Genomic DNA, 27,625 nt, shown 5'->3' on the forward strand with positions numbered 1-27,625 from the left:
TACACTTAGCTGGAATTCCTTGGAGAGATGTTAGTATACAGGAAAAATGTTGCTGTTTTGACTTTGAAGTGAAGTTTAATAAGCTTGTGGTTCTACATTTTTATTGTAGAATAAAAATCTTTGGATCCCTTGTGTTCTTGACAAGAATTTAAATATTCATTTGTTTCTGTTCTAGTTTTGTTTAATTTTTTCAGCAGTTTTTTTTTTTTTGTTGTTAGTTTTACATATACAGGTTAAAATTGACCAAAAATAAATAAATAAATACATTTGGAGACATATTCAGCTCATGTCATTTACCAATGCTTAAATATAAAGTGAGACTCAGATTATGGTTAAAGAAACTTAACCATAATAAAATTATACTATCACTGAAGGCTCCCTTGAAATGATTCAAGTTCCCTCTGCGTTTTTAAGTTATTACTAAGTAAGGGCTGGTCTGGCCTTGGGTCTTGGCGTAAGGGTTTTTGGCTCGGAGTGGGCCATAAGGGCTGATTCTGGCTTGGACCTCCTCGTAGGGGATGCTCCTAGTTGGACTCTGGGAAAAAGGAAACATGTCATCTTGGATGTTGCTGAATCTCTGCAAGAGAAGAGAAAAGAAAGAGAGATTATAATTTGTGAGTGAACAGAACAGATGTTTGTCTTCACGGCGTCTCGTGCAGAGGTGTACTCACCGTGTTCCTCCCTGAAGGAATCAAGCTTTGTCGGCTGTTGCTCGGAGTCAGCTCAGAGCTGGATCTACTGTCCCAGTTGTTGCTGAGATTGGCCCGTGGGATAGGCGGGGCCGCAGAATTTACCGGGCTGTTTGCTGGTTCTTTGATCAAGCCTGAAAAGCCATTGCCACTGCTGTCAGATGGTGGACCCTTGGCAGAAGAAGGGATTTGGTAGGCTTTCCAAAAGTCTTTCTCTTTTCTCTTGAAGAGTTTCCTCCTGTATCTGTACAAAAAAAAAAAAGACAATAATTGCAAATTCGTCTGTTCTACTGTGTTGTGTTTATTGTTAGATTTTGTAAAACCAGTACTAATTAATTTTCTAAATTACCTAATTTTGAAAAGACTTAGCACACTTAACATAGCTTACAGTCTAATACAAAGGTTAGAAACTAACAAGACAAAGTTGAATAAAAAAATAACCGGGGCGATAAATGGATAGCGTTCAAACTTACTTTTTTACGACCAGGAGCAGAGTGATCACTAACGCGAAGAGCAGGCATCCGAGTATAGAGGAGACGATCACAAAGATCAACCACCAGTCTAACAACAGAGAAGAAAGCATTAATGAGTCTAAGGCTCTGCATGGTCTTGCTACAACAGGATCACGTAAAATTTTTGCAAGCATTTCGCCTCAATATTTTGAAGAGTTATTTAAAAGATTGTATGATAGCTTTTGAAATAATATTTAGAGAAAAAAGAAAGAAGGCTGAATCTTTAAAAGATTTGCATGTATAAAAACCAAATCTCATACTACCAAAGCGCAAAGAATATTGTTTGCAAAATGAGCATCAGAGCAGACACAACCCATTTAACACTTATGCATTCATGAATATGGAGAACATATGCTGAACATCAAAACATGTAAAATATTAGGAGGACGTGCAAATTGTCACATTCCTAAAATAATGCCAAAATACCGTAAGTTATTTATTTATTTTTACCAAAAGTGATTTTGGCAAAAGAAAAGACAAAAAAGAGAAACATGACCTCCACTTTTTTGCCAGAATATAATTTGGGGGGAAAAAACACAAATGACAAAGGGATCCCTTGTATCTTTTGTATTTATCATTTTTCAAAGTTTAATTTTGTCAAAGCAAAGATTAGTGTTGCTCCAGACTTAAAGACTCGTCTTGTTTTTTGTCCAGCAGTAAAACAATTACAAACTGTCTTCTCATTTCCTCTGTCAGCCTCTCCCAAGTGGTGCTCAAAGTTGCTCTGAGCAACTTATTTAACTATTTCTCTTTAACATTCCTGACTCTTTATATCTATTTATTGCAAAATTTGTTCCTTTTGTTTTACTTATCAATATTCTTTACAGAATTTATTTTAAACATGTCATCGTTAACATAGTGATCATGAATTTTCACAAGCATTTTTTAGTGCCCACTGAATACTTTGTGCCCAAGTATTCTACCCACAAGATTTGGTGTATAAACCATGTTTGTGGAGGGCTGGAACTGCTTTCATATATTGAAATGTAAAAGAGACACCAAAAACACTGAGGTTATTGATTTGTGAATAGATAAGTCTGTTTTCTGAACAATTTCTGAAGACAATAAGACATGTTGCCCAGATGAACAATTCTCTACAATTAGTTATAAGAAGCGCAATATTGTTGCATTACATTAAGATACTTACCATTTTGACAACCATGAGGACCATAAACCTCACCAGCCTTACACAAGCACACGTAAGTCTGGTCAACACGTTCTTCACAAGTGCTTCCACCGAGACATGGGTTTGAAGCACATGCACCTTAATAATTAAGACAAGAACCAAAAGAACACCATGTAAGAATTTCAGCTATTAGGTAAGTTCTTAATCATTTGCATAATTTATATTTATAAATTTATTCATACATTTAAAAATAAAGTAACATACCGGGAGGAACTGTTGTCGTTTGGCCTACTTCTGTGGTGTTTGATGAAGTAACTGTGGTAGAAGGTGTGCCTGTGACAGGTGTCATGGAGGAGAGGGTGTCTGTGACAGGTGTCATGGTGGAGAGGGTGTCTGTGACAGGTGTCATGGTGGAGAGTGTGCCTGTGACAGGTGTCATGGTGGAGAGGGTGTCTGTGGGAGGTGTCATGGTGGAGAGTGTGCCTGTGACAGGTGTCATGGTGGAGAGGGTGTCTGTGACAGGTGTCATGGTGGAGAGTGTGCCTGTGACAGGTGTCATGGTGGAGAGGGTGTCTGTGACAGGTGTCATGGTGGAGAGTGTCCCTGTGGAAGGTGTTGTGGTAGAGGGTGTGCCTGTGACAGGTTCTGTGGTAGAAAGTGTGCCCATGGGAGGCGCTGTGGTAGAATGCGTGCCTGAGGGAGGTGCTGTCGTGGAGAGTGTATCTGTGGGAGGCACTGTGGTAAAGAGTGCACCCGTGGGAGGCACTGTGGTAAAGAGTGCACCCGTGGGAGGTACTGTGGTAGAGAGAGTGACTGTGGGAGAAGCTGTGGTAGAAAGTGTGCCTGTGGGAGACTCTGAGGTAGAGAGTGTAGCTGTGGGAGGTGCTGTGGTAGCAAGTGTTCCGGTGAGAGGGGCTGTGGTAGAGGGTGTGCCTGTGACAGTTGCTGTGGTAGAGGGTGTGCCTGTGACAGTTGCTGTGGTAGAAAGTGTGCCTGTGGGAGGCACTGTGGTAGAGGGTGCATCTGTGGGAGACTCTGAGGTAGACAGAGCATTTGAGGGAGGCTCTGTGGTAGAGGGTGTGCCTGAGACAAGTGCTGGGGTAGAAAGTGTGCCCATGGGAGACGCTGTGGTAGAAAGTGTGCCTGAGGGAGGCGCCGTGGTAGAGAGTGCATCTGTAGGAGGCTCTGTGGTAGAGAGTGTGGGTGTGGGAGGCGCTGTGGAAGAAACTGTGCCTGTGGGAGGCGCTGTGGTAGAGAGTGTACCTGTGGGAGGCACTGTGGTAAAGTGTGTGCCAGTGGGAGATGCTGTGGTAGAGGGTGTGTCTGTGACAGGAACTGTAGAAGAGGGTGTTCCTGTGGGAAGCACACTAGCAGAAAATGTTGTTAGCTTGGCTGTGGTTGGAAATCCATTAGAGGTTGAGGATGACTCTTGCGTGGCTGTGTTTAGAGATCCTGTAATTGTTGTCATTTCAGCTGACGATGTGGTTGGAGCGCTTTCAGTGCTTGTGATTGGAGCAGGTGTGGTGATAGTTGGTTCTACTGTATTGGTCGTTGGTAGAACTCCTGAAGTCGTTTTTATTGCAGCTGGAGTGATTTTGGTTGGAGCCACTGTGGTGGTTGTTGGAACTGCTGTAGTTGTGGTTGGCGCTGCAGTTATTGTTGTTGGAGCTGCTGTAGCTGTGGATGGAGCTGCAGTTGTTGTTGCAGCTACTGTCGTTGTGGTTGGACCTGCAGTGGTTGTGGTTGGAGCTGCTGTGGTTGTCGTTGGAACTCCTGTAGTTGTGGTTGACGCTGCAGTTATTGTGGTTGGAGCTGCTGTGGTTGTGGTTGGAGCTGCTGTGGTTGTGGTTGGAGCTGCTGTGGTTGTGGTTGGAGCTGCTGTGGTTGTGGTTGGAGCGACTGTGGTTGTGGTTGGAGCTGCAGTTGTTGTTGGAGCTGCTGCAGTTGTGGTTGGAGAAGCTGTGGTGGTTGTTGGAACTGTTGTGGTTGTGGTTGGAGCTGCTGTGGTTGTTGTTGGAGCTGCTGTGGTAATGACTGCAGCTGCTGTGATGGTCGTTGGATCTGTTGTGGTTGTGGTTGGAGCCACTGTGGTTGTGGTTGGAGCCAATGTGGTGGTTGTTGGAACTTCTGTAGTTGTGGTTGGACCTGCAGTTGTAGTTGGAGCTGCTGTAGTTGTGGTTGGAGCTGCAGTGGTTGTGGTTGGAGCCACTGTGGTGGTTGTTGGAGCTGCAGTGGTTGTGGTTGGAGCCACTGTGGTGGTTGTTGGAGCCACTGTGGTTGTGGTTGGAGCCAGTGTGGTGGTTTTTGGAGCTGCTGTAGTTGCGGTTGGAGCTGCAGTGGTTTTGGTTGGAGCCACTGTGGTGGTTGTTGGAGCTGCAGTGGTTGTGGTTGGAGCCACTGTGGTTGTTGTTGGAGCCACTGTGGTTGTTGTTGCAGCCAATGTGGTGGTTGTTGGAGCTGCTGTAGTTGTGGTTGGAGCTGCAGTGGTTGTGGTTGGAGCCACTGTGGTTGTTGTTGGAGCCACTGTGGTGGTTGTTGGAACTGCTGTAGTTGTGGTTGGAGCTGCAGTGGTTGTGGTTGGAACTGCAGTAGTTGTGGTTGGAGCCACTGTGGTGGTTGTTGGAACTGCTGTAGTTGTGGTTGGCGCTGCAGTTATTGTTGTTGGAGTTGCTGTAGCTGTGGATGGAGCTGCAGTTGTTGTTGCAGCTACTGTCATTGTGGTTGGAGTTACTGTCATTGAAGTTGGACCTGCAGTGGTTGTGGTTGGATTTGCTGTGGTTGTGGTTGGAACTGCTGTAGTTGTGGTTGGAGCTGCTGTGGTGGTTGTTGGAACTGGTGTAGTTGTGGTTGGACCTGCTGTGGTTGTGGTTGGAGCTGCTGTGGTTGTGGTTGGAGTTTCAGTGGTTGTGCTTGGAGCTGCAGTGGTTGTGGTTGGAGCTGCAGTGGTTGTGGTTGGAGCCACTGTGGTTGTTGTTGGATCCACTGTGGTGGTTGTTGGAACTGCTGTAGTTGTGGTTGGAGCTGCAGTGGTTGTGGTTGGAGCTGCAGTGGTTGTGGTTGGAGCTGCAGTGGTTGTGGTTGGAGCTGCAGTAGTTGTGGTTGGAGCCACTGTGGTGGTTGTTGGAACTCCTGTAGTTGTGGTTGGAATTGCAGTGGTTGTGGTTGGAGCCACTGTGGTGGTTGTTGGAGCTGCTGTAGTTGTGGTTGGAGCTGCTGTAGTTGTGGTTGGAGCTGCAGTGGTTGTTGTTGGAGCTGCAGTGGTGGTTGTTGGAGCTGCTGCAGTTGTGGTTGGAGCTGCTGTGGTAATGACTGCAGCTGCTGTAATGGTCGTTGGATCTGTTGTGGTTGTGGTTGGAGCCACTGTGGTTGTGGTTGGAGCCACTGTGGTGGTTGTTGGAGCTGCAGTGGTTGTGATTGGAGCCACTGTGGTTATGGTTGGAGCCACTGTGATGGTTGTTGGAGCCAAGGTGGTTGTGGTTGGAGCCAATGTGGTGGTTGTTGGAACTGCTGTAGTTGTTGGAGCTGCTGTAGTTGTGGTTGGAGCTGCAGTGGTTGTGGTTGGAGCTGCTGTGGTGGTTGTTGGAACTTCTGTAGTTGTGGTTGGACCTGCAGTTGTTGTAGTTGGAGCTGCTGTAGTTGTGGTTGGTGCTGCAGTGGTTGTGGTTGGAGCCAGTGTGGTGGTTTTTGGAGCTGCTGTAGTTGTGGTTGGAGCTGCAGTGGTTGTGGTTGGAGCCACTGTGGTGGTTGTTGGAGCTGCAGTGGTTGTGGTTGGAGCCACTGTGGTTGTGGTTGGAGCCACTGTGGTGGTTGTTGGAGCTGCTGTAGTTGTGGTTGGAGCTGCAGTGGTTGTGGTTGGAGCCACTGTGGTTGTGGTTGGAGCCACTGTGGTGGTTGTTGGATCCACTGTGGTGGTTGTTGGAACTGCTGTAGTTGTGGTTGGAGCTGCAGTGGTTGTGGTTGGAGCTGCTGTGGTGGTTGTTGGAGCCACTGTGGTGGTTGTTGGAGCTGCTGTAGTTGTGGTTGGAGCTGCAGTGGTTGTGGTTGGAGCCACTGTGGTAGTAGTTGGAGCTGCTGTAGTTGTGGTTGGAGCTGCAGTGGTTGTGGTTGGAGCCACTGTGGTGGTTTTAGGAGCTGCTGTAGTTGTGGTTGGACCTCCAGTTGTTATAGTTGGGGCTGCTGTAGTTGTGATTGGAGCTGCAATGGTTGTGGTTGGAGCCACTGTGGTTGTTGTAGGAGCCACTGTGGTGGTTGTTGGAGCTGCTGTAGTTGTGGTTGGAGCTTCAGTGGTTGTGGTTGGAGCCGCTGTGGTTGAGGTTGGAGCCACTGTGGTGGTTGTTGGAACTGCTGTAGTTGTGGTTGGAGCTGCTGTTGTTGTTGTTGGAGCTGCTGTAGTTGTGGTTGGAGCTTCAGTGGTTGTGGTTGGAGCCGCTGTGGTTGAGGTTGGATCCACTGTGGTGGTTGTTGGAGCTGCCGTAGTTGTGATCGATGCTGCAGTGGTTGTGGTTGGAGCCTCTGTGGTGGTTGTTGGAACTTCTGTAGTTGTGGTTGGACCTGCAGTTGTTGTAGTTGGAGCTGCTGTGGTTGTGGTTGGAGCTGCAGTGGTTGTGGTGGGAGCCACTGTGGTGGTTGTTGGAGCTGCTGTAGTTGTGGTTGGAGCTTCAATGGTTGTGGTTGGAACTGGTGTGGTTGTGGTTGGAGCTGCTGTGGCTGTTGTTGGAGCTGCAGTGGTGGTTTTAGGAGCCAGTGTGGTTTTGGTTGGAGCAAATGTGGTGGTTGTTGGAGCTGCTGTAGTTGTGGTTGGAGCTTCAGTGGTTGTGGTTGGAGCCGCTGTAGTTGTTGTTGGAGCCACTGTGGTTGTTGTTGGAACTGCTGTAGTTGTGGTTGGAGCTGCTGTGGTGGTTGTTGGAGCCGCAGTGGTGGTTGTTGGGACTGCTGTAGTTGTGGTTTGAGCTCCAGTGGTTGTGGTTGGAGCCACTGTGGTGGTTATTGGAACTGCTGTAGTTGTGGTTGGAACTGCAGTTGTTGTTGTTGGAGCTGCTGTAGTTGTGGTTGGAGCTGCAGTGGTTGTGGTTGGAGCCACTGTGGTTGTTGTTGGAGCCACTGTGGTGGTTGTTGGAACTGCTGTAGTTGTGGTTGGAGCTGCTGTGGTGGTTGTTGGAGCCAATGTGGTGGTTGTTGGAACTGCTGTAGTTGTTGTTGGAGCTGCTGTAGTTGTGGTTGGAGCTGCAGTGGTTGTGGTGGGAGCCACTGTGGTGGTTGTTGGAGCTGCTGTAGTTGTGGTTGGAGCCTCTGTGGTTGTTGTTGGAGCTGCTGTGGTTGTGGTTGGAGCTGCTGTGGTGGTTGTTGGAGCCACTGTGGTGGTTGTTGGAACTGCTGTAGTTGTGGTTGGAGCCACTGTGGTGGTTGTTGGAACTGCTGTAGTTGTGGTTGGAGCTGCAGTGGTTGTGGTTGGAGCCACTGTGGTTGTTGTTGGATCCACTGTGGTTGTGGTTGGAGCTGCTGTAGTTGTGGTTTGAGCTTCAGTGGTTGTGGTTGGAGCCACTGTGGTTGTTGTTGGAGCCACTGTGGTGGTTGTTGGAACTGCTGTAGTTGTGGTTGGAGCTGCAGTGGTTGTGGTTTGAGCCACTGTGGTTGTTGTTGGAGCCACTGTGGTGGTTGTTTTAACTGGTGTAGTTGTGGTTGGAGCTGCTATGGTTGTTGTTGGAGCTGCAGTAGTTGCGGTTGGAGCTGCTGTGGTGGTTGTTGGAACTGGTGTAGTTGTGGTTGGAGCTGCTGTGGTTGTTGTTGGAGCTGCAGTGGTTGTGGTTGTATTCTCTGTGGTTGTTGGAGCCACTGTGGTGGTTGGAACTGATGTAGTTGTGGTTGGAGCTCCAGTGGTTGTGGCTGGAGCCACTGTGGTTGTTGTTGGAGCAGCTGTAGTTGTGGTTGGAGCTTCAGTGGTTGTGGTTGGAAGTGCTGTAGTTGTGGTTGGAGCTGCAGTGGTTGTGGTTGGACCATCTGTGGTTGTTGTTGGAGCCACTGTGGTGGTATTTGGAACTGGTGTAGTAGTGGTTGGATTTCCTGTGTTTGTTGTTGGACCTGCAGTGGTTGTAGTTGGAGCTGCTGTGGTGGTTGTTGGAGCCACTGTGGTGGTTGTTGGAACTGCTGTAGTCGTGGTTGGAGCCACTGTGGTGGTTGTTGGATCTGCTGTAGTTGTGGTTGTAGCTGCAGTGGTTGTGGTTGGAGCGACTGTGGTTGTTGTTGGAGCCACTGTGGTGGTTGTTGGAACTGCTGTAGTTGTGGTTGGAGCTGCAGTGGTTGTGGTTGGACCATCTGTGGTTGTTGTTGGAGCCACTGTGGTGGTATTTGGAACTGGTGTAGTTGTGGTTGGAGCTCCTGTGTTTTGTTGTTGGATCTGCTGTAGTTGTGGTTACAGCTGCTGTGGTGGTTGTTGGAGCCACTGTGGTGGTTGTTGGAACTGCTGTAGTCGTGGTTGGAGCCACTGTGGTGGTTGTTGGATCTGCTTTAGTTTGTGGTTGTAGCTGCAGTGGTTGTGGTTGGATACACTGTGGTTTTTGTTGGAGCTGCTGTAGTTGTGGTTGGAGCTTCAGTGGTTGTGGTTGGAGCCACTGTGGTTGTTGTTGGAGATGCTGTAGTTGTGGTTGGAGCTTCAGTGTTTGTGGTTGGAAGAGCTGTAGTTGTGGTTGGAGCTGCAGTGGTTGTGGTTGGAGCATCTGTGGTTGTTGTTGGAGCTACTGTGGTGGTATTTAGAACTGGTGTAGTTGTGGTTGGTGCTCCTGTGTTTGTTGTTGGAACTGCAGTGTTTGTGGTTACAGCTGCTGTGGTGGTTGTTGGAACTGCTGTAGTCGTGGTCAGAGCCACTGTGGTGGTTGTTGGATCTGCTGTTGTAGTGGTTGGAGCCGCAGTGGTTGTGGTTGGAGCCACTGTTGTTGTTGTTTGAGCCACTGTGGTGGTTGTTGGAACTGCTGTAGTTGTGGTTGGAGCCACTGTTGTTGTTGTTTGAGCCACTGTGGTGGTTGTTGGAACTGCTGTAGTTGTGGTTGGAGCTGCAGTGGTTGTGGTTGAAGCCACTGTGGTTGTTGTTGGAGCTGCTGTGGTTGTTGGAACTGGTGTAGTTGTGGTTGGACCTGCTTTGGTTGTTGTTGGAGCTGCTGTGGTGGTTGTTGGAACTGGTGTAGTTGTGGTTGGAGCTGCTGTGGTTGTTGTTGGAGCTGCAGTGGTTGTGGTTGGAGCTGCTGTGGTGGTTGTTGGAACTGGTGTAGTTGTGGTTGGAGCTGCTTTGGTTGTTGTTGGAGCTGCTGTGGTGGTTGTTGGAACTGCTGTAGTTGTGGTTGGAGCCACTGTGGTGGTTGTTGGATCTGCTGTAGTTGTGGTTGGAGCTGCAGTGGTTGTGGTTGGAGCCACTGTGGTTGTTGTTGGATACACTGTGGTGGTTGTTGGAGCTGCTGTAGTTGTGGTTTGAGCTTCAGTGGTTGTGGTTGGAGCGACTGTGGTTGTTGTTGGAGCCACTGTGGTTGTTGTTGGAGATGCTGTAGTTGTGGTTGGAGCTTCAGTGGTTGTGGTTGGAACTGCTGTAGTTGTGGTTGGAGCTGCAGTGGTTGTGGTTGGAGCCACTGTGGTTGTTGTTGGAGATGCTGTAGTTGTGGTCGGAGCTTCGGTGGTTGTGGTTGAAAGAGCTGTAGTTGTGGTTGGAGCTGCAGTGGTTGTGGTTGGAGCATCTGTGGTTGTTGTTGGAGCCACTGTGGTGGTATTTGGAACTGGTGTAGTTTGTGGTTGGAGCTCCTGTGTTTGTTGTTGGAACTGCAGTGGTTGTGGTTACAGCTGCTGTGGTGGTTGTTGGAGCCACTGTGGTGGTATTTGGAACTGGTGTAGTTGTGGTTGGAGCTCCTGTGTTTGTTGTTGGACCTGCAGTGGTTGTGGTTGCAGCTGCTGTGGTGGTTGTTGGAGCCACTGTGGTGGTTGTTGGAGCTGCTGTAGTTGTGGTTGGAGCTGCAGTGGTTGTGGTTGGAGCATCTGTGGTTGTTGTTGGAGCCACTGTGGTGGTATTTAGAACTGGTGTAGTTGTGGTTGGTGCTCCTGTGTTTGTTGTTGGAACTGCAGTGTTTGTGGTTACAGCTGCTGTGGTGGTTGTTGGAGCCACTGTGGTGGTATTTGGAACTGGTGTAGTTGTGGTTGGATCTCCTGTGTTTGTTGTTGGACCTGCAGTGGTTGTGGTTACAGCTGCTGTGGTGGTTGTTGGAGCCACTGTGGTGGTGTTGTTGATCTGCTGTAGTTGTGGTTGTAGCTGCAGTGGTTGTGGTTGGAGCATCTGTGGTTGTTGTTGGAGCCACTGTGGTGGTATTTGGAACTGGTGTAGTTGTGGTTGGAGCTCCTGTGTTTGTTGTTGGAACTGCTGTAGTCGTGGTTGGAGCCACTGTGGTGGTTGTTGGATCTGCTGTTGTAGTGGTTGGAGCTGCAGTGGTTGTGGTTGGAGCCACTGTGGTTGTTGTTAGATACACTGTGGTGGTTGTTGGAGCTGCTGTAGTTGTGGTTGGAGCCACTGTGGTTGTTGTTGGAGCCACTGTGGTGGTTGTTGGAACTGGTGTAGTTGTGGTTGGAGCTGCTTTGGTTGTTGTTGGAGCTGCTGTGGTGGTTGTTGGAACTGGTGTAGTTGTGGTTGGAGCTGCTGTGGTTGTTGTTGGAGCTGCAGTGGTTGTGGTTGGAGCTGCTGTGGTGGTTGTTGGAACTGGTGTAGTTGTGGTTGGAGCTGCTGTGGTGGTTGTTGGAACTGGTGTAGTTGTGGTTGGAGCTGCTGTGGTTGTTGTTGGAGCTGCAGTGGTTGTGGTTGGAGACACTGTGGTGGTTGTTGGAACTTCTGTAGTTGTGGTTGGAGCTTCAGTGGTTGTGGTTGGAAGTGCTGTAGTTGTGGTTGGAGCTGCAGTGGTTGTGGTTGGAGCCACTGTGGTTGTTGTTGGATACACTGTGGTGGTTGTTGGAGCTGCTGTAGTTGTGCTTTGAGCTTCAGTGGTTGTGGTTGGAGCGACTGTGGTTTTTGTTGGTGCCACTGTGGTTGTTGTTTGGAGATGCTGTAGTTGTGGTTGGAGCTTCAGTGGTTGTGGTTGGAACTGCTGTAGTTGTGGTTGGAGCTGCAGTGGTTGTGGTTGAAGCCACTGTGGTTGTTGTTGGAGATGCTGTAGTTGTGGTTGGAGCTTCAGTGGTTGTGGTTGGAAGAGCTGTAGTTGTGGTTGGAGCTGCAGTGGTTGTGGTTGGAGCATCTGTGGTTGTTGTTGGAGCCACTGTGGTGGTATTTGGAACTGGTGTAGTTGTGGTTGGAGCTGCTGTGGTTGTTGTTGGATCTGCTGTGGTTGTGGTTACAGCTGCTGTGGTGGTTGTTGGAGCCACTGTGGTGGTTGTTGGAACTGCTGTAGTCGTGGTTGGAGCCACTGTGGTGGTTGTTGGATCTGCTGTAGTTGTGGTTGGAGCCACTGTGGTGGTTGTTGGAACTGCTGTAGTCGTGGTTGGAGCCACTGTGGTTGTTGTTGGAGCTGCAGTGGTTGTGGTTGGAGCCACTGTGGTTGTTGTTGGATACACTGTGGTGGTTGTTGGAGCTGCTGTAGTTGTGGTTGGAGCGACTGTGGTTGTTGTTGGAGCTACTGTGGTGGTTGTTGGAACTGCTGTAGTTGTGGTTGGAGCTGCAGTGGTTGTGGTTGAAGCCACTGTGGTTGTTGTTGGAGCTGCTGTGGTGGTTGTTGGAACTGGTGTAGTTGTGGTTGGACCTGCTTTGGTTGTTGTTGGAGCTGCTGTGGTGGTTGTTGGAACTGGTGTAGTTGTGGTTGGAGCTGCTGTGGTTGTTGTTGGAGCTGCAGTGGTTGTGGTTGGAGCTGCTGTGGTGGTTGTTGGAACTGGTGTAGTTGTGGTTGGAGCTGCTGTGGTTGTTGTTGGAGCTGCAGTGGTTGTGGTTGGAGCCACTGTGGTTGTTGTTGGAGCCACTGTGGTGGTTGTTGGAACTGGTGTAGTTTGGGGGGAGCTCCTGTGTTTGTTGTTGGACCTGCAGTGGTTGTAGTTGGAGCTGCTGTGGTGGTTGTTGGAGCCACTGTGGTGGTTGTTGGAACTGCTGTAGTTGTGGTTGGAGCTGCTGTGGTTGTTGTTGGAGCCACTGTGGTGGTTGTTGGAACTGGTGTAGTTGTGGTTGGAGCCGCTGTGGTTGTGGTTGTTGGAACTGCTGTTGTTGTGGTTGGAGCCGCTGTGGTTGTGGTTGGAGTTTCAGTGGTTGTGCTTGGAGCTGCAGTGGTTGTGCATGGAGCTGCAGTGGTCGTTGTTGGAGCCACTGCGGTTGTTGTTGGGTCCACTGTGGTGGTAGTTGTAACTGCTGTAGTTGTGGTTGGAGCTGTAGTTGTTGTTGTTGGAGCTGCTGTAGTTGTGGTTGGAGCTGCAGTGGTTGTGGTTGGAGCTGCTGTGGTTGTTGTTGGAGCTGCTGTGGTTGTGGTTGGAGCCGCTGTGGTGGTTGTTGGAACTGCTGTAGTTGTGGTTGGAGCTGTAATGGTTGTTGTTGGAGCTGCTGTAGTTGTGGTTAGAGCTGATGTAGTTTGTGGTTGGAGCTGCAATGGTTGTGGTTGGAGCCGCTGTGGTTGTGGTTGGAGCCTCTGTGGTGGTTGTTGGAGCTGCTGTAGTTGTGGTTGGAGCTGTAGTGGTTGTTGTTGGAGCTGCTGTAGTTGTGGTTGGAGCTGATGTAGTTGTGGTTGGAGCTGCAATGGTTGTGGTTGGAGCCGCTGTGGTTGTGGTTGGAGCCTCTGTGGTTGTGGTTGGAGCTTCAGTGGTTGGGGTTGGAGCTGCTTTGGTTGTGGTTGTAGCTGCTGTGGTTGTGGTTGGAGTCTCTGTGGTTGTGGGTTGAGCCACTGTGGTGGTTGTTGGAACTGCTGTAGTTGTGGTTGGAGCTGCTGTGGTTGTGGGTTGAGCCACTGTGGTGGTTGTTGGATCCACTGTGGTGGTTGTTGGAGATGCTGTAGTTGTGGTTGGAGCATCTGTGGTGGTTGTTGGAACTGGTGTTGTTGTGGTTGGAACTCCTGTTTTTGTTGTTGGACCTGCAGTGGTTGTGGTTACAGCTGCTGTGGTGGTTGTTGGAATTGCTGTAGTTGTGCTTGGAGCTGCAGTGGTTGTGGTTGGAGCCTCTGTGGTTGTTGTTGGATCCACTGTGGTGGTTGTTGGAACTGGTGTAGTTGTGGTTGGAGCTGCAGTGGTTGTGGTTGGAGCCTCTGTGGTGGTTGTTGGATCCACTGTGGTGGTTGTTGGAGATGCTGTAGTTGTGGTTGGAGCTTCAGTGGTTGTGGTTAGAAGTGCTGTAGTTGTGGTTGGAGCATCTGTGGTTGTTGTTGGAGCCACTGTGGTGGTTGTTGGAACTGGTGTTGTTGTGGTTGGAACTCCTGTTTTTGTTGTTGGACCTGCAGTGGTTGTGGTTACAGCTGCTGTGGTGGTTGTTGGAGCCACTGTGGTGGTTGTTGGAGCTGCTGTAGTTGTGGTTGGAGCTGCAGTGGTTGTGGTTGGAGCTGCTGTGGTTGTTGTTGGAGCTGCTGTGGTGGTTGTTGGAACTGGTGTAGTTGTGGTTGGAGCTGCTGTGGTTGTGGTTGGAGCCTCTGTGGTTGTTGTTGGAGCCACTGTGGTGGTTGTTGGAACTGGTGTAGTTGTGATTGGAGTCGCTGTGGTTGTGGTTGGAGCAACTGTTGTGGTTGTTGGAACTGCTGTTGTTGTGGTTGGAGCTGCAGTGGTTGTGGTTGGAGCTGCTGTGGTGGTTGTTGGAACTGCTGTAGTTGTAGGAGCTGCAGTGGTTGTGGTTGGAGCTGTAGTTGTTGTTGTTGGAGCTGCTGTAGTTGTGGTTGGAGCTGCAATGGTTGTGGTTGGAGCCTCTGTGTTTGTGGTTGGAGCTGTAGTTTTTGTTGTTGGAGCTGCTGTAGTTGTGGTTGGAGCGTCAGTGGTTGTGGTTGGAGCTGCTGTGGTTGTGGTTCGAGCCACTGTGGTGGTCGATGGAACTGCTGTAGTTGTGGTTGGAGCTGCTGGGGTGGTGGTTGGAGCCACTGTGGTTGTGGTTGGAGCCGCTGTAGTTGTGGTTGGAGCTGCTTTAGTTGTGGTTGGAGCCACTGTGGTGGTTGTTGGAACTGGTGTAGTTGTGGTTGGAGCCTCTATGGTCGTGGTTGGAGCTGCAGTGGTTGTGGTTGGAGCTGCAGTAGTTGTGGTTGGAGCTGCTGTGGTTGTGGTTGGAGCCACTGTGGTGGTTGTTGGAACTGGTGTAGTTGTGGTTGGAGCTGCAGTGGTTGTGGTTGGAGCTGCAGTAGTTGTGGTTGGAGCTGCAGTGGTTGTGGTTAGAGCTGCTGTAGTTGTGGTTGGAGCTGCAGTGGTTGTGGTTGGAGCTGCAGTAGTTGTGGTTGGAGCTGCAGTGGTTGTGGTTGGAGCTGCAGTAGTTGTGGTTGGAGCTGCAGTGGTTGTGGTTGGAATCACTGTGGTTGTGGTTTGAGCTTCTGTTGTTGCAGCTTCAGAAAGACAATTTTCATTGAATGAAGTTAAGATAAAAATTGTTATTCGTTTTGTTAAGATTACATCCACCAATTTAGCATTATTGTCAAATTAATAAACAAAAAATTAAATTGCATTTTATACAATGATTTTAGTATTGTGTCTGTAGAGATTTATTATGTTGGTTGCAGACATTTTACTTTATCAAAACCACTTAACATTTCAGTCATAAAGTCACATGTATATTCATGTCATACATTATAGAAATCTGAAAAAGGCCTTTTTCAAGACAGTTCAAATAATCTGGCCAGTTAGACAGACAGATGTGGACAAATTCCCTTCAACAGTATTAGTTGGATTTGTAAAAGTAAAAATCAGATGTCCAAGAAATGGATCAGTAGTTAGAAAGTAATTATTAGAAAGGAACGGTCAAGACTGCTCAATCTTACCACCTGATTTAATGTTTAGAAATGTCATCTAACTAATAGAATTAGAAAGTTATGTTACAAAATTACCTGATTACAAAATATGTCAACAAAGGACAATTAAACCTAAATCTTTGTTTTCTTCAAAGTGACAGTTATACAATCTATATATTTTTTGCTGTTCTTGTGTTGATATTTCTTTGTTTTTAATTGTATACACCGAAGTTTTTAGAGTTTATTACGGTGGTCTCTCGCTCCCACCCTGCCAGAACCTCTTTTCCTCTGTTTGTAAAAGTTTCTAGATCTGCCACTGCTCTCAGACCATGAAAAACAAAATTTTCTGCTTGTATGATGCAAAGATTAATCTAGTGTGATTGCATGGTGTCATGTTTGCAAGAAACTCCAACATCCCGATAGTAAATCATGGGGATGTTTTGCAGCAACAGGAACTGGGAGAACTGGGAACTGGGAGACTACTCAGTCTGTTCTGATGAACGCAGAATCTGGTCCCTGAGATTGTGTCTCTTTTTCAGAGTTTGAACATCTCTGAAAATGGTTTCACACAAATGTCTCCGATCCAACCTGATGAAGCTTGTCACGTACTGCAGAAAACAATAAGCTAAACTGTGGATCGGTAAAGTATTAGATTTAGTATTAGTCACATAAATGTAATTTTATTGATTTTTATTTTTAATAAACAGGCAAGGAGTCAAAAACTTTCACTTTGACTTAATGTATGTTTAAAATTTTGAAAAAATGAATTTTTATAGACTGGCTGTTTGGCGTTTCTGTAAGTCAGTGGCTGTATTTGTGGTTACTATTTTTTATGTGATTTTATTTTTATTATTACTATTATTTATTATTACTGTTTTTTTCTCATGTGAATCTACTTGTGTCTTTAATAAAGCTATGATTGATTGAACACAATTTTCAAAAAGACTTACTTAGAAAAATGTGGATAGAGTGAAATGTAAATACTTTTTGGGCGCAATTTTAATTTTTTATGTCAAAGTAAACTGATGTTTTATGGTTTTCTACTTGATGTTATCAGGGCTTATTTCAGTTACAATATTTAAAAAAGGAAATTAGGTTTGTCTCCTAAACTGTCTTAACACACAGCAGCTTTTTCTGCATTAATGGAAGAGCAGACAATATTTTCACATCATACAGATAAAATATTCAAAGCATAGAAATGTGTTCCTTCACAATAACATTCACACAAGATATATAAAAACATAAACACTTACCAAAAGAGGTAACAGTAATCCAAAGGATGAAAGTCACAGTTAATGTTTTAGCCATTGCAAAAAGAAATCTGATGGACAAAATTGCATAAATTGACTGAAGGCTGTGTGAACTGTGTGGATGAGTGTGAGTCGTTCATCCCTGATGTGGTAGTTTTAATCAGTAGCCACTCCTTCCAGGGTGTTGCTGAGCAATAAGGGTTTGATCCTAAAAGATACTAAGTAAAGTGCTATATTGGTTATGGAAAAAAGATTTTGCATGCAACTGTTGGGCATGTTGCATCAACTAATCTTTACGAAGTCAATAAATGGTGCAGATCACCCTATTCAAATTAACAGTTTGCCTGTATTATCATGGAGGGTGATGGAGAGGAGAGTGGCCATAAAAATAAAAAGTTGAGAGATCATGGAGTTTTTCTACTAATAATTATACTACTGCTAAAAAACCTATAATAATTATCTCAAACATTTAGAACAGAACAGTACACATATTTAAAACCAATCTAAATAAACTTCTAGATATCTGAATTTAACTTTCATCACTTTATGACGGGATGGAATTATTCAGTAATTCTACAGCTCAAAATTTGGATTGCTGAGGGATATTTGTCATTTATTTTCATTATCTATTTCTTGTGTGTTCCAAACATTTTTATCAAACAATGTCTTCTGTTGTATTTTTGCTTGCGTCTTGCCACTTCTCAGGCACCTGTATCTCCCACAGATTCTAGACAGTGTCACTGGTCAAAGACATGGAACACAATAAAAGGAAAGGTATAAATGTGAAGTTCATCACACTTTTTGACTGTTATGGTAAAAAAGAAAAAGGGAAGAAAAGGCAAAAGAAGGAAAGAAAAAGAAAGGAAAAGTTATATACTTCCAGTTGGAAGAAAAAAGCACATTAAGGGCTGTTTTTTCAAACCAAAGTATGGAAATGAAAAATGCAGAAATCAAAGTAAAAATTTTATTACTATATTGATGTGTTTTTCTATGAGATTGTTTCATTTTTAAATTTGTCCCCATTATCTTAAACAAATGCTCCATTAAAGCAGAAACGGCTGCAGTGGTGTAGAACAGAAATATCTTTTATGTTTTCACTGAGGGGAAATCTAGGTGTAACAGCAGGAAAGTCCCAAGCAATCAGAAAAATAGTGTCTTCAGTCAGAGGCTTCTTCAAATTTGCTGTAACACAGACCACTACAGGAGATCCATCTTGCCCACAGCCATACATGGCATAGAGGAATATCTACAGAAACTTTGAAAAATCCTGAATTGATATGTTACATTTAATTTTCTTTGGGATGAATAAAATATTTTTGATCCCAAATCAATGTGTAAATTAAAGTCTCAGTATATTCCCTCTGAATGATATTTTAGCCCATATGATTGTGTTGTCAAGGAAAACAGGGTGGAACTATTTTCAGCATGACCTTTGATTTTAAGACGTCTGTCGTTATGTCACTCAGTCACGGGCATAAACCAATAAAATATGCCTAAATAAAATGTGTATGAAATTGCTATGAACTCGACTAAATTACTGGGATTATGGATGAAAGGCATGGAGGTATTTATGTCACTGGAAGCATAACTGCATTGTGCGCTCTTAAATATAAATCCATTTTATATTAACTTGGATTCTCTTTGTCACGATGCTATCGTCAATGCTTGCTGCTCTTCAACGTCACTTTGGGTGTGGATGGAAAAAAGCGGTGGTTTACACACCCATTTTTGATATACAAGTGTTATGTCATCATCACAAAATAACGACGGTATTGCATGTATTGTACTGATTGTAGCAAAGCTACACCCTGGGCAATCCTTTATGTTCAATACAAATAGATTTCAAAGCTGATAACAACAAATGTCAAAACTTCACATGGTTAGCAAATTGAGCAATAAATATGGGTAAGTGGACAAATAGATCAATACCAGAGGATTTCTTTCAATTCTACCCAAGGTACATATTTAGGCTGGATTGTGACAATATACTTTTTCTACATCTACATAGTGCAATTTTCTCATTTTAAAAACAATAAACGATGATGAACATTAGTGATCTCAAGCGCTCTGGTTTAGGCTGGACATTTTAAACCATGCTTTGATTGGGTGAAATTATCACAGCTATGCTGATGACAGACAGCTCTACCTTTCTCAGTCTCTGAAATTAGATAATGACAACAGAAAAGAAATATCTCTTTTGCAGCAGAAAACCTCAGTCAGAACCTGAACCTAACTCCGAGTGAATGGCCATTTGCCACAACCTCGTGTGAGTTTGAGAAAACAGAGCAGTTTGTAAATCAAGGTGTATTTGTGTGTGCTCCATATTTTTGCTTCTTTTCTGTAAATACTTTTAAAAAATGTATGTTGTTTATTGTGTTTGTACACTTATACATCTTTTGTGAGTTTTGTTGAAAAGAATTTGGCCTGACAAGTTATCTTTTGTTTGTTCTCCAAGAAAACACCTTGGAGAATTAACAAGGTTCTCCAAGGTTGTTAAAGACAGCAATTTTATGACATAACTCCATCACATCTCTAGTTTGTATCTCTAGTTTGTCTTAAATTTGACAAAGCAATTTTGCTGCAGTTTCTGCACAAAAAAGTATTAAAAGGCTATATCTATTTGAAAAGGAATAAGTCATCGAAGCTGACAAGTAACCAACGTTCACAGTTTTTGTAAACTTTTACTACTTATTCTAAAAATACAAATCCCAGTGTATTATTTGCACTCTTCTCCTTTGAGAATCACATAAGCTGAACAATCTTGATTAATTGTCACAAATTGAGTAAATAAACTGAACTTGGACATGTTTAAAGTACTTTTTGTTGAAAAGCCCATTTAAAATTTGCTTTTCAAGTTTTGTTTCTAACCACTTCAAGAAAGCACATTTTATATGTTGAGATTAAAATTTATCTAAAAGTATTTTAAAACTTTAAAATACTTTGAAACTGGGTCAAGTGTCTTCTTTTTGAGAAATCAAAATTTGGTTACCCTGGTTTAGGAGACTCAGAACGGTAGAGCTGTCTCTCTTCAGACAGGCAACATAGCTGTGATATTTCAGCCTTATGGTAGCATAAATCAGTTTAAAATGATGGACCTAAATTAGATCTTTTTGATTACATCAAACTGGAGAAGAAATGAACAATAAAAACTACTGCTTTGTTTTTATCCATGAGGAGCAGTCCCTCTTAATGTTGTCTCTGGTAATACTTGTCAATATGAATGATATTTATGTCAGTTTATGCCATTTCAGCTTTAAAACCTGTCTGTGATGGACTTGGAGCCCTGTCCAGGGCGTAGTTTCTAATATTCAGGATGATACGAGGTATACTTTCAAATCATTTTGCGGTGATAATACAACATGGATAAACAAAACCACCCTTTTTCTCCCATTCTTCAACACTTGAAATGGATCAAGTGTGGCAGAGAAAATCATGGCATAGAGGAATATAGACAACATAAAAGAGATTTCTGTTAATGAGCAGCAATGCATAAAAACCCTTATTTTCCACTTAGCATGCATACCTGATCTCAGTAATTTAGTTGGGTTTATACTGACTTCATGCACTTTTCATTCAGGTATGTTTTATATTGGTTTATGCCTGTGACTGCAGTAACTTAATAATAAAGGATGTCTTAAAATCAAAGGTCATATTGTGCACAGCTTGGTTGCCACCCTGTTCTGTTGGTAACCAAATGTTTGTCGTGATAATTAAGTATCAAAGTATCTTTCAGAGAGAATATGTTGACCTAACAGTTTAAACAGAATTGTTCCAACCTTTGGGTGGAACCATTCTGGAGAGGATGTTTTGGTCCACTTATATAATGCATCATTTGATTTCCAGAAAACAAGGTGGGACTAAGTATAAATTGACCTTTGATTTGAAGACGCCTTTTGTGATAACATAAATCCATCACATGCATAAACCAATAAAAATAAAATGCACATGAAGATGATATGAACTCAACTAAACTACTCGCTGCTGATATCAGAGATGCAACCTACGTGAGATAAAACTAAGTTTTATGTCACCTGAAGTATCATTTTTATCTTGACTTGGATCCTCTTTGCAATGAAACTCTTCAACACTTGCTCCAAATCAACATATTGGGTGTTGGTGTGAACAAGGGTGGTTCAAACACCCATCTCATGTTATGTTATTGTCACAGGAAGCTCCAACCTGGAGAAGGTCCATTACAAACAGGGTTCAAAGCTGATAAATTGTCAACATAAAAAAATGACAGCAGTCAGATTAAGCAAGCCAATTTAAGTGTTTTGACCAGTATTAGTACAGATTACACTAAGAGGGAATGTCCATCTAGTTGCGTTTATAGGTAATCTTTTTCTTATTTTTCCCACTTGGATTACATGAGATGGATTAAGACAAAATATGCTGTTTTGTAAATCTAAGAAGGCTAGCTTCCAGTTGTTAAAGACAATAAGTAATGATCAACAATGGTGTTGTCCAAGAATCTGATTTAAGTCCATGCTTCCATAAGCTGGAATCCTTGGGCAGACCGCTCTGCATTTCTGAGTTTCCTAACACAGGGTGACCAAATATTGGTTTCTGGAAAAGAGGACACTTGGCTCAGTCCTGAAACATTTCAATCATGCCTTCTCTGTATTGTTAGGAAGAATTGTGAAAACCTGAGATAGGCTTTCACAATTCAAGTTTAAAAAGTCAGTGTTTATTTCTGGATGCATCATGAGGTCTAAAAAATGCAATAAAGCAAACGAATTACATAATGCCTTTGTTGGAAACAGATAAAGACCAGAGGTTACTCCAATGGGAGCTGTTCTACAGAAAGTAGATCTCTCGTGTATACTTTATGCATTTTGTAGTTTTAATCCTACTAAATACAGGAAAATAAGTGTTGTATGCCCTTGTGAATAAAATAGTATAATGAAAAATTGTCACTTAACTGCCTGCTTTTCTTTTGAGTTCTTCATCATAGTAAATATAAGAAATGCATAGAAGGTATAGATTTAGTGGATAATTTTCGACATACATTTCTCACATGTGGAACAAAACAATGAAACAAAATGAGGGCATCAATCTCCTGCATAGGAAATTTTTACATAAATGTTTTGGTAATTATATTTCATAAGAATGAACTGAACTGAGCTGAAACAAACAAACTGAAATAACAACAACAACAACAACAAAAAAATAATAATAATAATTAAAAAAAACACCCAAATAGAACAAAACATAAAAAGCCTAACTGTTCAAAGTATGCAATGTGGAAATATGGACTTTTATTGAAAAGTCAAACATATAGAACTGTTTCATGTTAAAATTAAGCTTTTCTAAGTAAATTTAACGTCTATTTGATAACCAGAAAGTTTGACAGTTCAGGAGCCCCATACAATCTATCAATACGTCCTCTGGTGTTTTAGATATTTATTCACAACAAACATGTTCCTTTGAGCGTTTCCCCCAATTTAATTTACTTGCATTTTTCCTTTCCTTTTGAAGATAACCATCATCACACTTTCTCTGATTTGATTTGAGCTGATTTCTGGAGTTAAATTAAGTTGGATCCAGAAAATGAGAAACAGATGTGGCAGCAGGAAGCACTGAGGGCAAAAAGGGACATTATGGCAATGGTTCCATCTAGAGGAGAAAAATTGTTCAAGCACAATCAAGTTGTCTGTCACCTAGGAAAATGAGTGCAAAAAAGAAAAAAAAGAAAATATATTTCAACTTTCAACTCAGTACTTGTTTTTTTAATTTTTTGTTTTATTGTATAAATATTTCGACTTGAAACAAGAACAGTTAAAGTGCTTCATGCATTTTCAGCAAATGATATTAAATTTGCCTTTTACAAATAATATACTTCAAGTAAATATTAAACATTAAACATACTCATTATGCACATTATAAACATTATAAAACTTATAAAACTAGTGAGACTCAAAATCTGGCAATCCAGACTTTATAGTTCCAAAGTTATTGTGTTAAATACAATATCAAACAAGTCAATATTTAAAGAATAAATATATAAACTATGTTAAAATACTCTGAGTTGTTTTAATTATGTGATAAATATATTTTAATATTATACAAAAACACATTGAAAGATGCTGAAAATGTTAAAATTTTCTGATTTAGAGCAATATTCAGCTCATCTCATTTACCAAAACCTCACTAAATATACAATTGAGAATAAAATAAAACCTAAAATAGCTACAACAAAAATCCTAACTTTAGTAAATTTATAGGTGAACAAATGAGCAAAAAACTGAGCAAGAGCTTTTTGCTCTGTGAGAATAATCACTAAATAACTTATGTATTTACTATGTCCGGTTAACATACAGAACTGAGAGGTTGAGTGACTCACAATGTTGGAATTATTAACCAAATTTTATGATTTTGACAATAAATCTTTATGCTTTCTGGCAGCTTAACAGGACAGAAGTCACACACGGGTCTATCCGGACAATAAATTGTCATGATGGTGATAAATTTTGAGACTATTTTCAAGAAATGGCAGGAACATAATACATCTTACTGGATGATAAATCGTCCCAGAAATTATTCCAAGAAAGGAAAATATTGTTGTCTTAAGAATATTTTCAAGTACTATATTTGTAAGGGCATAACAGTGTAAGTTTGCCTTCTCAACAGCTAATGAATTTTAATTTTGACCAGAACACTCCACACTGGAACTGAGAGACATTTTAAATATCCAAAATATAATCCAACCAAAATAAATAAATATAAAGGAACCAGAAACCACACTCAATGAAAACCATAAATAAAATGCATTGTGAAGTCTGTAAACAAAACTTCCTGTAAAAAAAAAAAAAAAAATCAATCATCAGAATGGAAATGATTACACTCATATTAATTTATCATGCGATTAAATGATTATTGTGACAGGCTTCGTAAAAAAGAGAAGCTAAAGCAGTAAAGGAACAAATAATACAACAATATCTACTACATTACACTTCACATTTCAGATAATAAGCTCCTGTTTGCAGCATTTACATCAGTGGGGTCCTAATGAAATAGAAAATCTTCAGAAAAATATCAATATTTGAACCCCTGAAGTGATTCAATGTACCTTTTCTTTATTAGGTTGTTACTAAATAAGGGCTGGTCTGGCCTTGGGTCTTGGCGTAAGGGTTTGTGGCTCGGATCTGGTGATAAGGGCTATTTCTGGCTTGGACCTCCTCGTAGGGGATGTTCCTGGGAGGACTCGGGGAGAATGAAAACATGTTATCTTGGCCATCGCTGAATTGCTGCAGGAGAAAAGAAGACGGATCATAATTAGTGACTGAATAAAACACAGATGTTTGTTTTTAGAGTGTCTGGTGCAAAGGCGTACCCACCAAATTCATCCCCGAAGGAATCAAGCTTTGTCGGCTGTTACTCGGAGTCCACTCAGAGCTGGGCATGCTGTCCCAGTCGGGACTGAGTTTGGCCCGCGGGATTCGTGGGGCCCCTGAATTTCCTGGGCTGTACGGTGATTCTTTGACCCAGGTGAAAAAGCTATCACCGCTGTTATAGGATGGTGGGCCTTTGGAAAAGTAAGGAACTTTCCAAATGTCTTTCTCTTTTTTCTTGAAGAGCTTCTTCTTGAATCTGAAAAACAAGAATAACAACGTATTGCAACTGTCTCCAGTGTTTATAGTTAGATTTCTATAACATTGGTAAATAAGTTTAAAATAAAATAAAACTCATGCAGCTTTAAAAAAGAACAACAACAAAAAAAACAAGACCAAAGTGAGTTCAAACTTACTTTTTTACTACCAGCAGCAGAACAATCAATATGATGATGATGAGACATCCAAAGATGGATGAAACAATCACAAAGATCAACCACCAGTCTGTCAACAAACAAGCAGTCAGTAGTGAGTCTCAGTCTTTGTGCCTCAAAATTAGAAAAAAATATGACTATACAGATTTTATAAAGAAAATTCAGTTTTAAAGGTTTATGTGTATAAGAGCAGGTGCAACCTTAAACCATACGGGATCTACCAAGGAGATAGCACAGGAAAATGATAGCAGGGAAATCTATTTTTGCTTCTATGCTCAAATGAATATCAGAAAGTGCAAATTACGGGTAGGATGATATGCAAGTAGAATGACTTTCAATCTACATTGCAATTGATCACAGTTGAACCAGTTAATGGTTGCTGTTTTTCCATGTATGTTTAGCAAGTTTGAAAGTGAAAACTGGGGCACAAAAATGTCTGCCCTCCTTGTCATTAGTTGTCAAAATATCTGAATATCAAATCAATTTTATGCTTCAGTTAATATTCACCCAGTTGAACCGTGAATCCAGATCCCATCACAAACAAAGCAGATGAACACATCTAACTTTTTCTCCGTAGTGACATAAACCACTGACTGTGGCCCCAATAACTGATAATAAATTCAATTAAATGACTTCACTTAATTTACGCGTCTCAAATTTGTCCTGACACTCATCTGCAGATAAATCTCCACTAGTTCACCTGTCAGTTGAATCTGTCTGATCCAAACTGGTGAACTGAACCCTCCGTGAGGATAACGTGCGCCCATTAGGCTCCAGTTGTTGAAACCACAGAGCGAAGCCAGGTCTGCATTGGTTGTGCAGCGCACTGCGCTTGTGATTGTCTAATTAACTTCTGCACCGTTATTTATATCCTCAAGAAGAACTGCTGGCTCCTTTGTTTAGACTATAAATGGATTAATAAAATGTTGCATTCTCTTTAGTTTTCTCTGGTCTGTAATGGAGACCAGAGAATGTGCCATTTCTACCAAAGGTTTGGAATGCGCTTCTGAACCAGACGCGCTCCAAATCACGGTTCCAGAAAGACGCATTTAGTTCAGTGTCCGTCAGATAATTTTCACAAATGATTTTTTTTCTTACTAACAGACTTTAGTTGCCTTTGCCCATATGCACCTGACGGTGGTGTTAATTATAACCTGTGAAATGACGGACAGACTTTAAACTTTCCAGTCGTTTAAAAAAAAAACAGGTCGAATAGGGAAAAATAATGCGACCTCTGTACCAAATAAAACAATATTAACATCCACCAGAAACCAGAAAAATTCTAAACCTGTTTCTCATTTTTTCCTATCAGCCACCAAGTGATGCTCATGGCTGCTCTGAATTTTGTGAAACAGCACAAGTATAAGGACAGGTGGACCAGAGGGGCACAGAATGTGAGCAACATCCAATCATCATCCAGCAATCTCTTGTTTTCAACATGTTTTTATGACCAGCATAATGATGATGACTTTTTGAAAATTCCATTTTCTTGTGCTTGTTGCCCAACACACTGCATGTTCTGTGTCGGCGAAACGTTGGCACTTCTTTCACTATGTAAATTTAAGTGATACACAAAAAGGTAATGACAAAAAAACTTGTTGGTTTATAAATAGGTAAGTCTGTTTACTGAACATATTTTGTAAATACCATAACGCTTTCACAGTCATACACATACCCCTTTGACAGCCTTGAGGACCGTAAACTTCTCCAGCTGCACACAGACACACATAGGTATGGTCATCACGTTCCTCACAGGTGCTTCCACCGAGGCATGGATTGGAAGCACATGCATCTTTATAATTGTGATAAGAAACACAAAAGAGTAATGTAAGAATTTCATCATTTAATTCAGTAATTTCAGCTACTTTAATGAGGCTATATGTGCTAAATTGTGTATATTTATAACATACTTGGAGGTTGTGTAAATGTCGTTTCTCCTGTTATAGCAGATGAAGTTGCTGCGTTTGTTATCGGAGCTGTTGTAGTTGTGTTTTGAGGAGCTGTGCTTTTCGTAACAGCTGCTGTGGTTATCGCCACAGTGGTAGGAGTTGGAGCTTCTGCGGTTGTTGATAGATTAGCCGTAGTTTTAATAGGCGATCCTGTGTCTGTGGTTGCAGCAGATATGGTTGAATTTGGAGTTGCAGTTGTTATTCCTGGAGCTGTTGTGCTAAGGGCTGCTGAAGTGGTAGTAGTTGGAGATGCTGTGGTTGTCGATAGAGTTGCTGGAGTTTTAATAGGCGATCCTGTGACTGTGGTTGTAGCAGATATGGTTGGAGTTGGAGCTGCAGTTGTAGTTGGAGCTGTTGTGGTTGAATTTGGAGTTGCAGTTGTTATTCCTGGAGCTGTTGTGCTAAGGGCTGCTGAAGTGGTAGTAGTTGGAGATGCTGTGGTTGTCGATAGAGTTGCTGGAGTTTTAATAGGCGATCCTGTGACTGTGGTTGTAGCAGATATGGTTGAATTTGGAGCTGCAGTTGTTATTCCTGGAGCTGTTGTGCCAAGGGCTGCTGAAGTGGCAGTAGTTGGAGATGCTGTTGTCATTGGAGGTTCAGTGGTTGTTGGATCTGAAGATGTTGAGATGGGACCTGGAGTGGCTGGAGCTGCTGTGGTTGTAGATAGAGTAGCTGGAGTTTTAATAGGCGATCGCGTGATTGTAGTTGGAGCTGGAGCTTCTGTGGTTAATGGAAGTGATGGTGCTTCTGTTGTTGTAGATGCAACAGCTGTGATCATAGTTGAAGCTGCTGTGGTTGTTGTTGGAGGTGAAGTGGTTGTACTTGGAGCTGCAGGTGTTGTGGCTGAAACAGCTGTAGTTTGAGCTGCTGTGGTAGTAATTTGAGCATCTGTGGTTGTGGATATGATTGCAGTTGTACTGGTTGCAGCTTCTGTGGTTGGGGACAGAGCACCTGTGGTTGTTGATTGAGTAGCTGTGGTTTTAATAGGTGATCCTGTGATTGTAGTCAGAGCTGCAATTGTTGTGGTTGGAGCTACTGTGGTTGTAGGTGAAACTGCTGTGGTTATTGTTGCTGCTGCTGCGGTTGTGGTTATGCCTACAGTTGTACTGGTTGGACCTGCTATGGTTGTGGACGGAGAACTTGTGCTTGTAAATAGAGTAGCTGTGGTTTTAATAGGCGATCCTGTGATTGTGGTTGTGGACAGAGTTTCAGATGTTGGATCTTCTGTGGTTGAAGTGGGAGTTGCTTTTGTTGTTGAAGCTGCAATGGTTTTAGATTCTGTGGTTTTTGATGATGTTGTGGTTGTGATTTGAGCTGCAGTGGTTGTGGTTGGAGATTCTGAGGTTGTAGTTGGTGCTGCTGTAGTTGTGGTCGGCGATGCCGAAGCTGTGTTTGGAGCTGCTGAGGCTGTGGTTGGAGAAGCTGTAGTTAT

The 27,625-nt window shown here is 43.1% G+C and overlaps 2 protein-coding genes across 2 annotated transcripts; both read right to left on the bottom strand.

Annotated features, from left to right (window-relative positions):
- Positions 1 to 294: 294 nt before the first annotated feature.
- Positions 295 to 3,795, bottom strand: LOC129377669 (uncharacterized). The gene is made up of 5 exons (XM_055057771.1): positions 2,592 to 3,795; positions 2,349 to 2,465; positions 1,163 to 1,250; positions 672 to 933; positions 295 to 577 (listed from the first exon to the last, which is right to left on the bottom strand). The coding sequence occupies exons 1-5, from the start codon at positions 3,793 to 3,795 to the stop codon at positions 410 to 412; spliced, it is 1,839 nt and encodes a 612-aa protein (XP_054913746.1). The 3' UTR covers positions 295 to 409.
- A 68-nt stretch (positions 3,796 to 3,863) lies between these two features.
- On the bottom strand, positions 3,864 to 26,036 carry LOC129377678 (mucin-2-like). The gene is made up of 12 exons (XM_055057779.1): positions 25,920 to 26,036; positions 24,457 to 24,461; positions 23,817 to 24,069; positions 23,571 to 23,726; positions 13,959 to 14,027; positions 13,308 to 13,355; positions 12,614 to 12,832; positions 12,204 to 12,278; positions 10,622 to 10,804; positions 9,702 to 9,869; positions 9,063 to 9,200; positions 3,864 to 3,890 (listed from the first exon to the last, which is right to left on the bottom strand). Exons 1-12 carry the CDS (start codon positions 26,034 to 26,036, stop codon positions 3,864 to 3,866), a joined length of 1,458 nt encoding a protein of 485 aa, XP_054913754.1.
- Between the last annotated feature and the right edge of the window lie 1,589 nt (positions 26,037 to 27,625).

The sequence above is a fragment of the Poeciliopsis prolifica genome, unplaced genomic scaffold, assembly GCF_027474105.1.
Source record: "Poeciliopsis prolifica strain line A6 unplaced genomic scaffold, Auburn_PproV2 SCAFFOLD049, whole genome shotgun sequence".
NCBI classification, from domain to species: domain Eukaryota; kingdom Metazoa; phylum Chordata; class Actinopteri; order Cyprinodontiformes; family Poeciliidae; genus Poeciliopsis; species Poeciliopsis prolifica.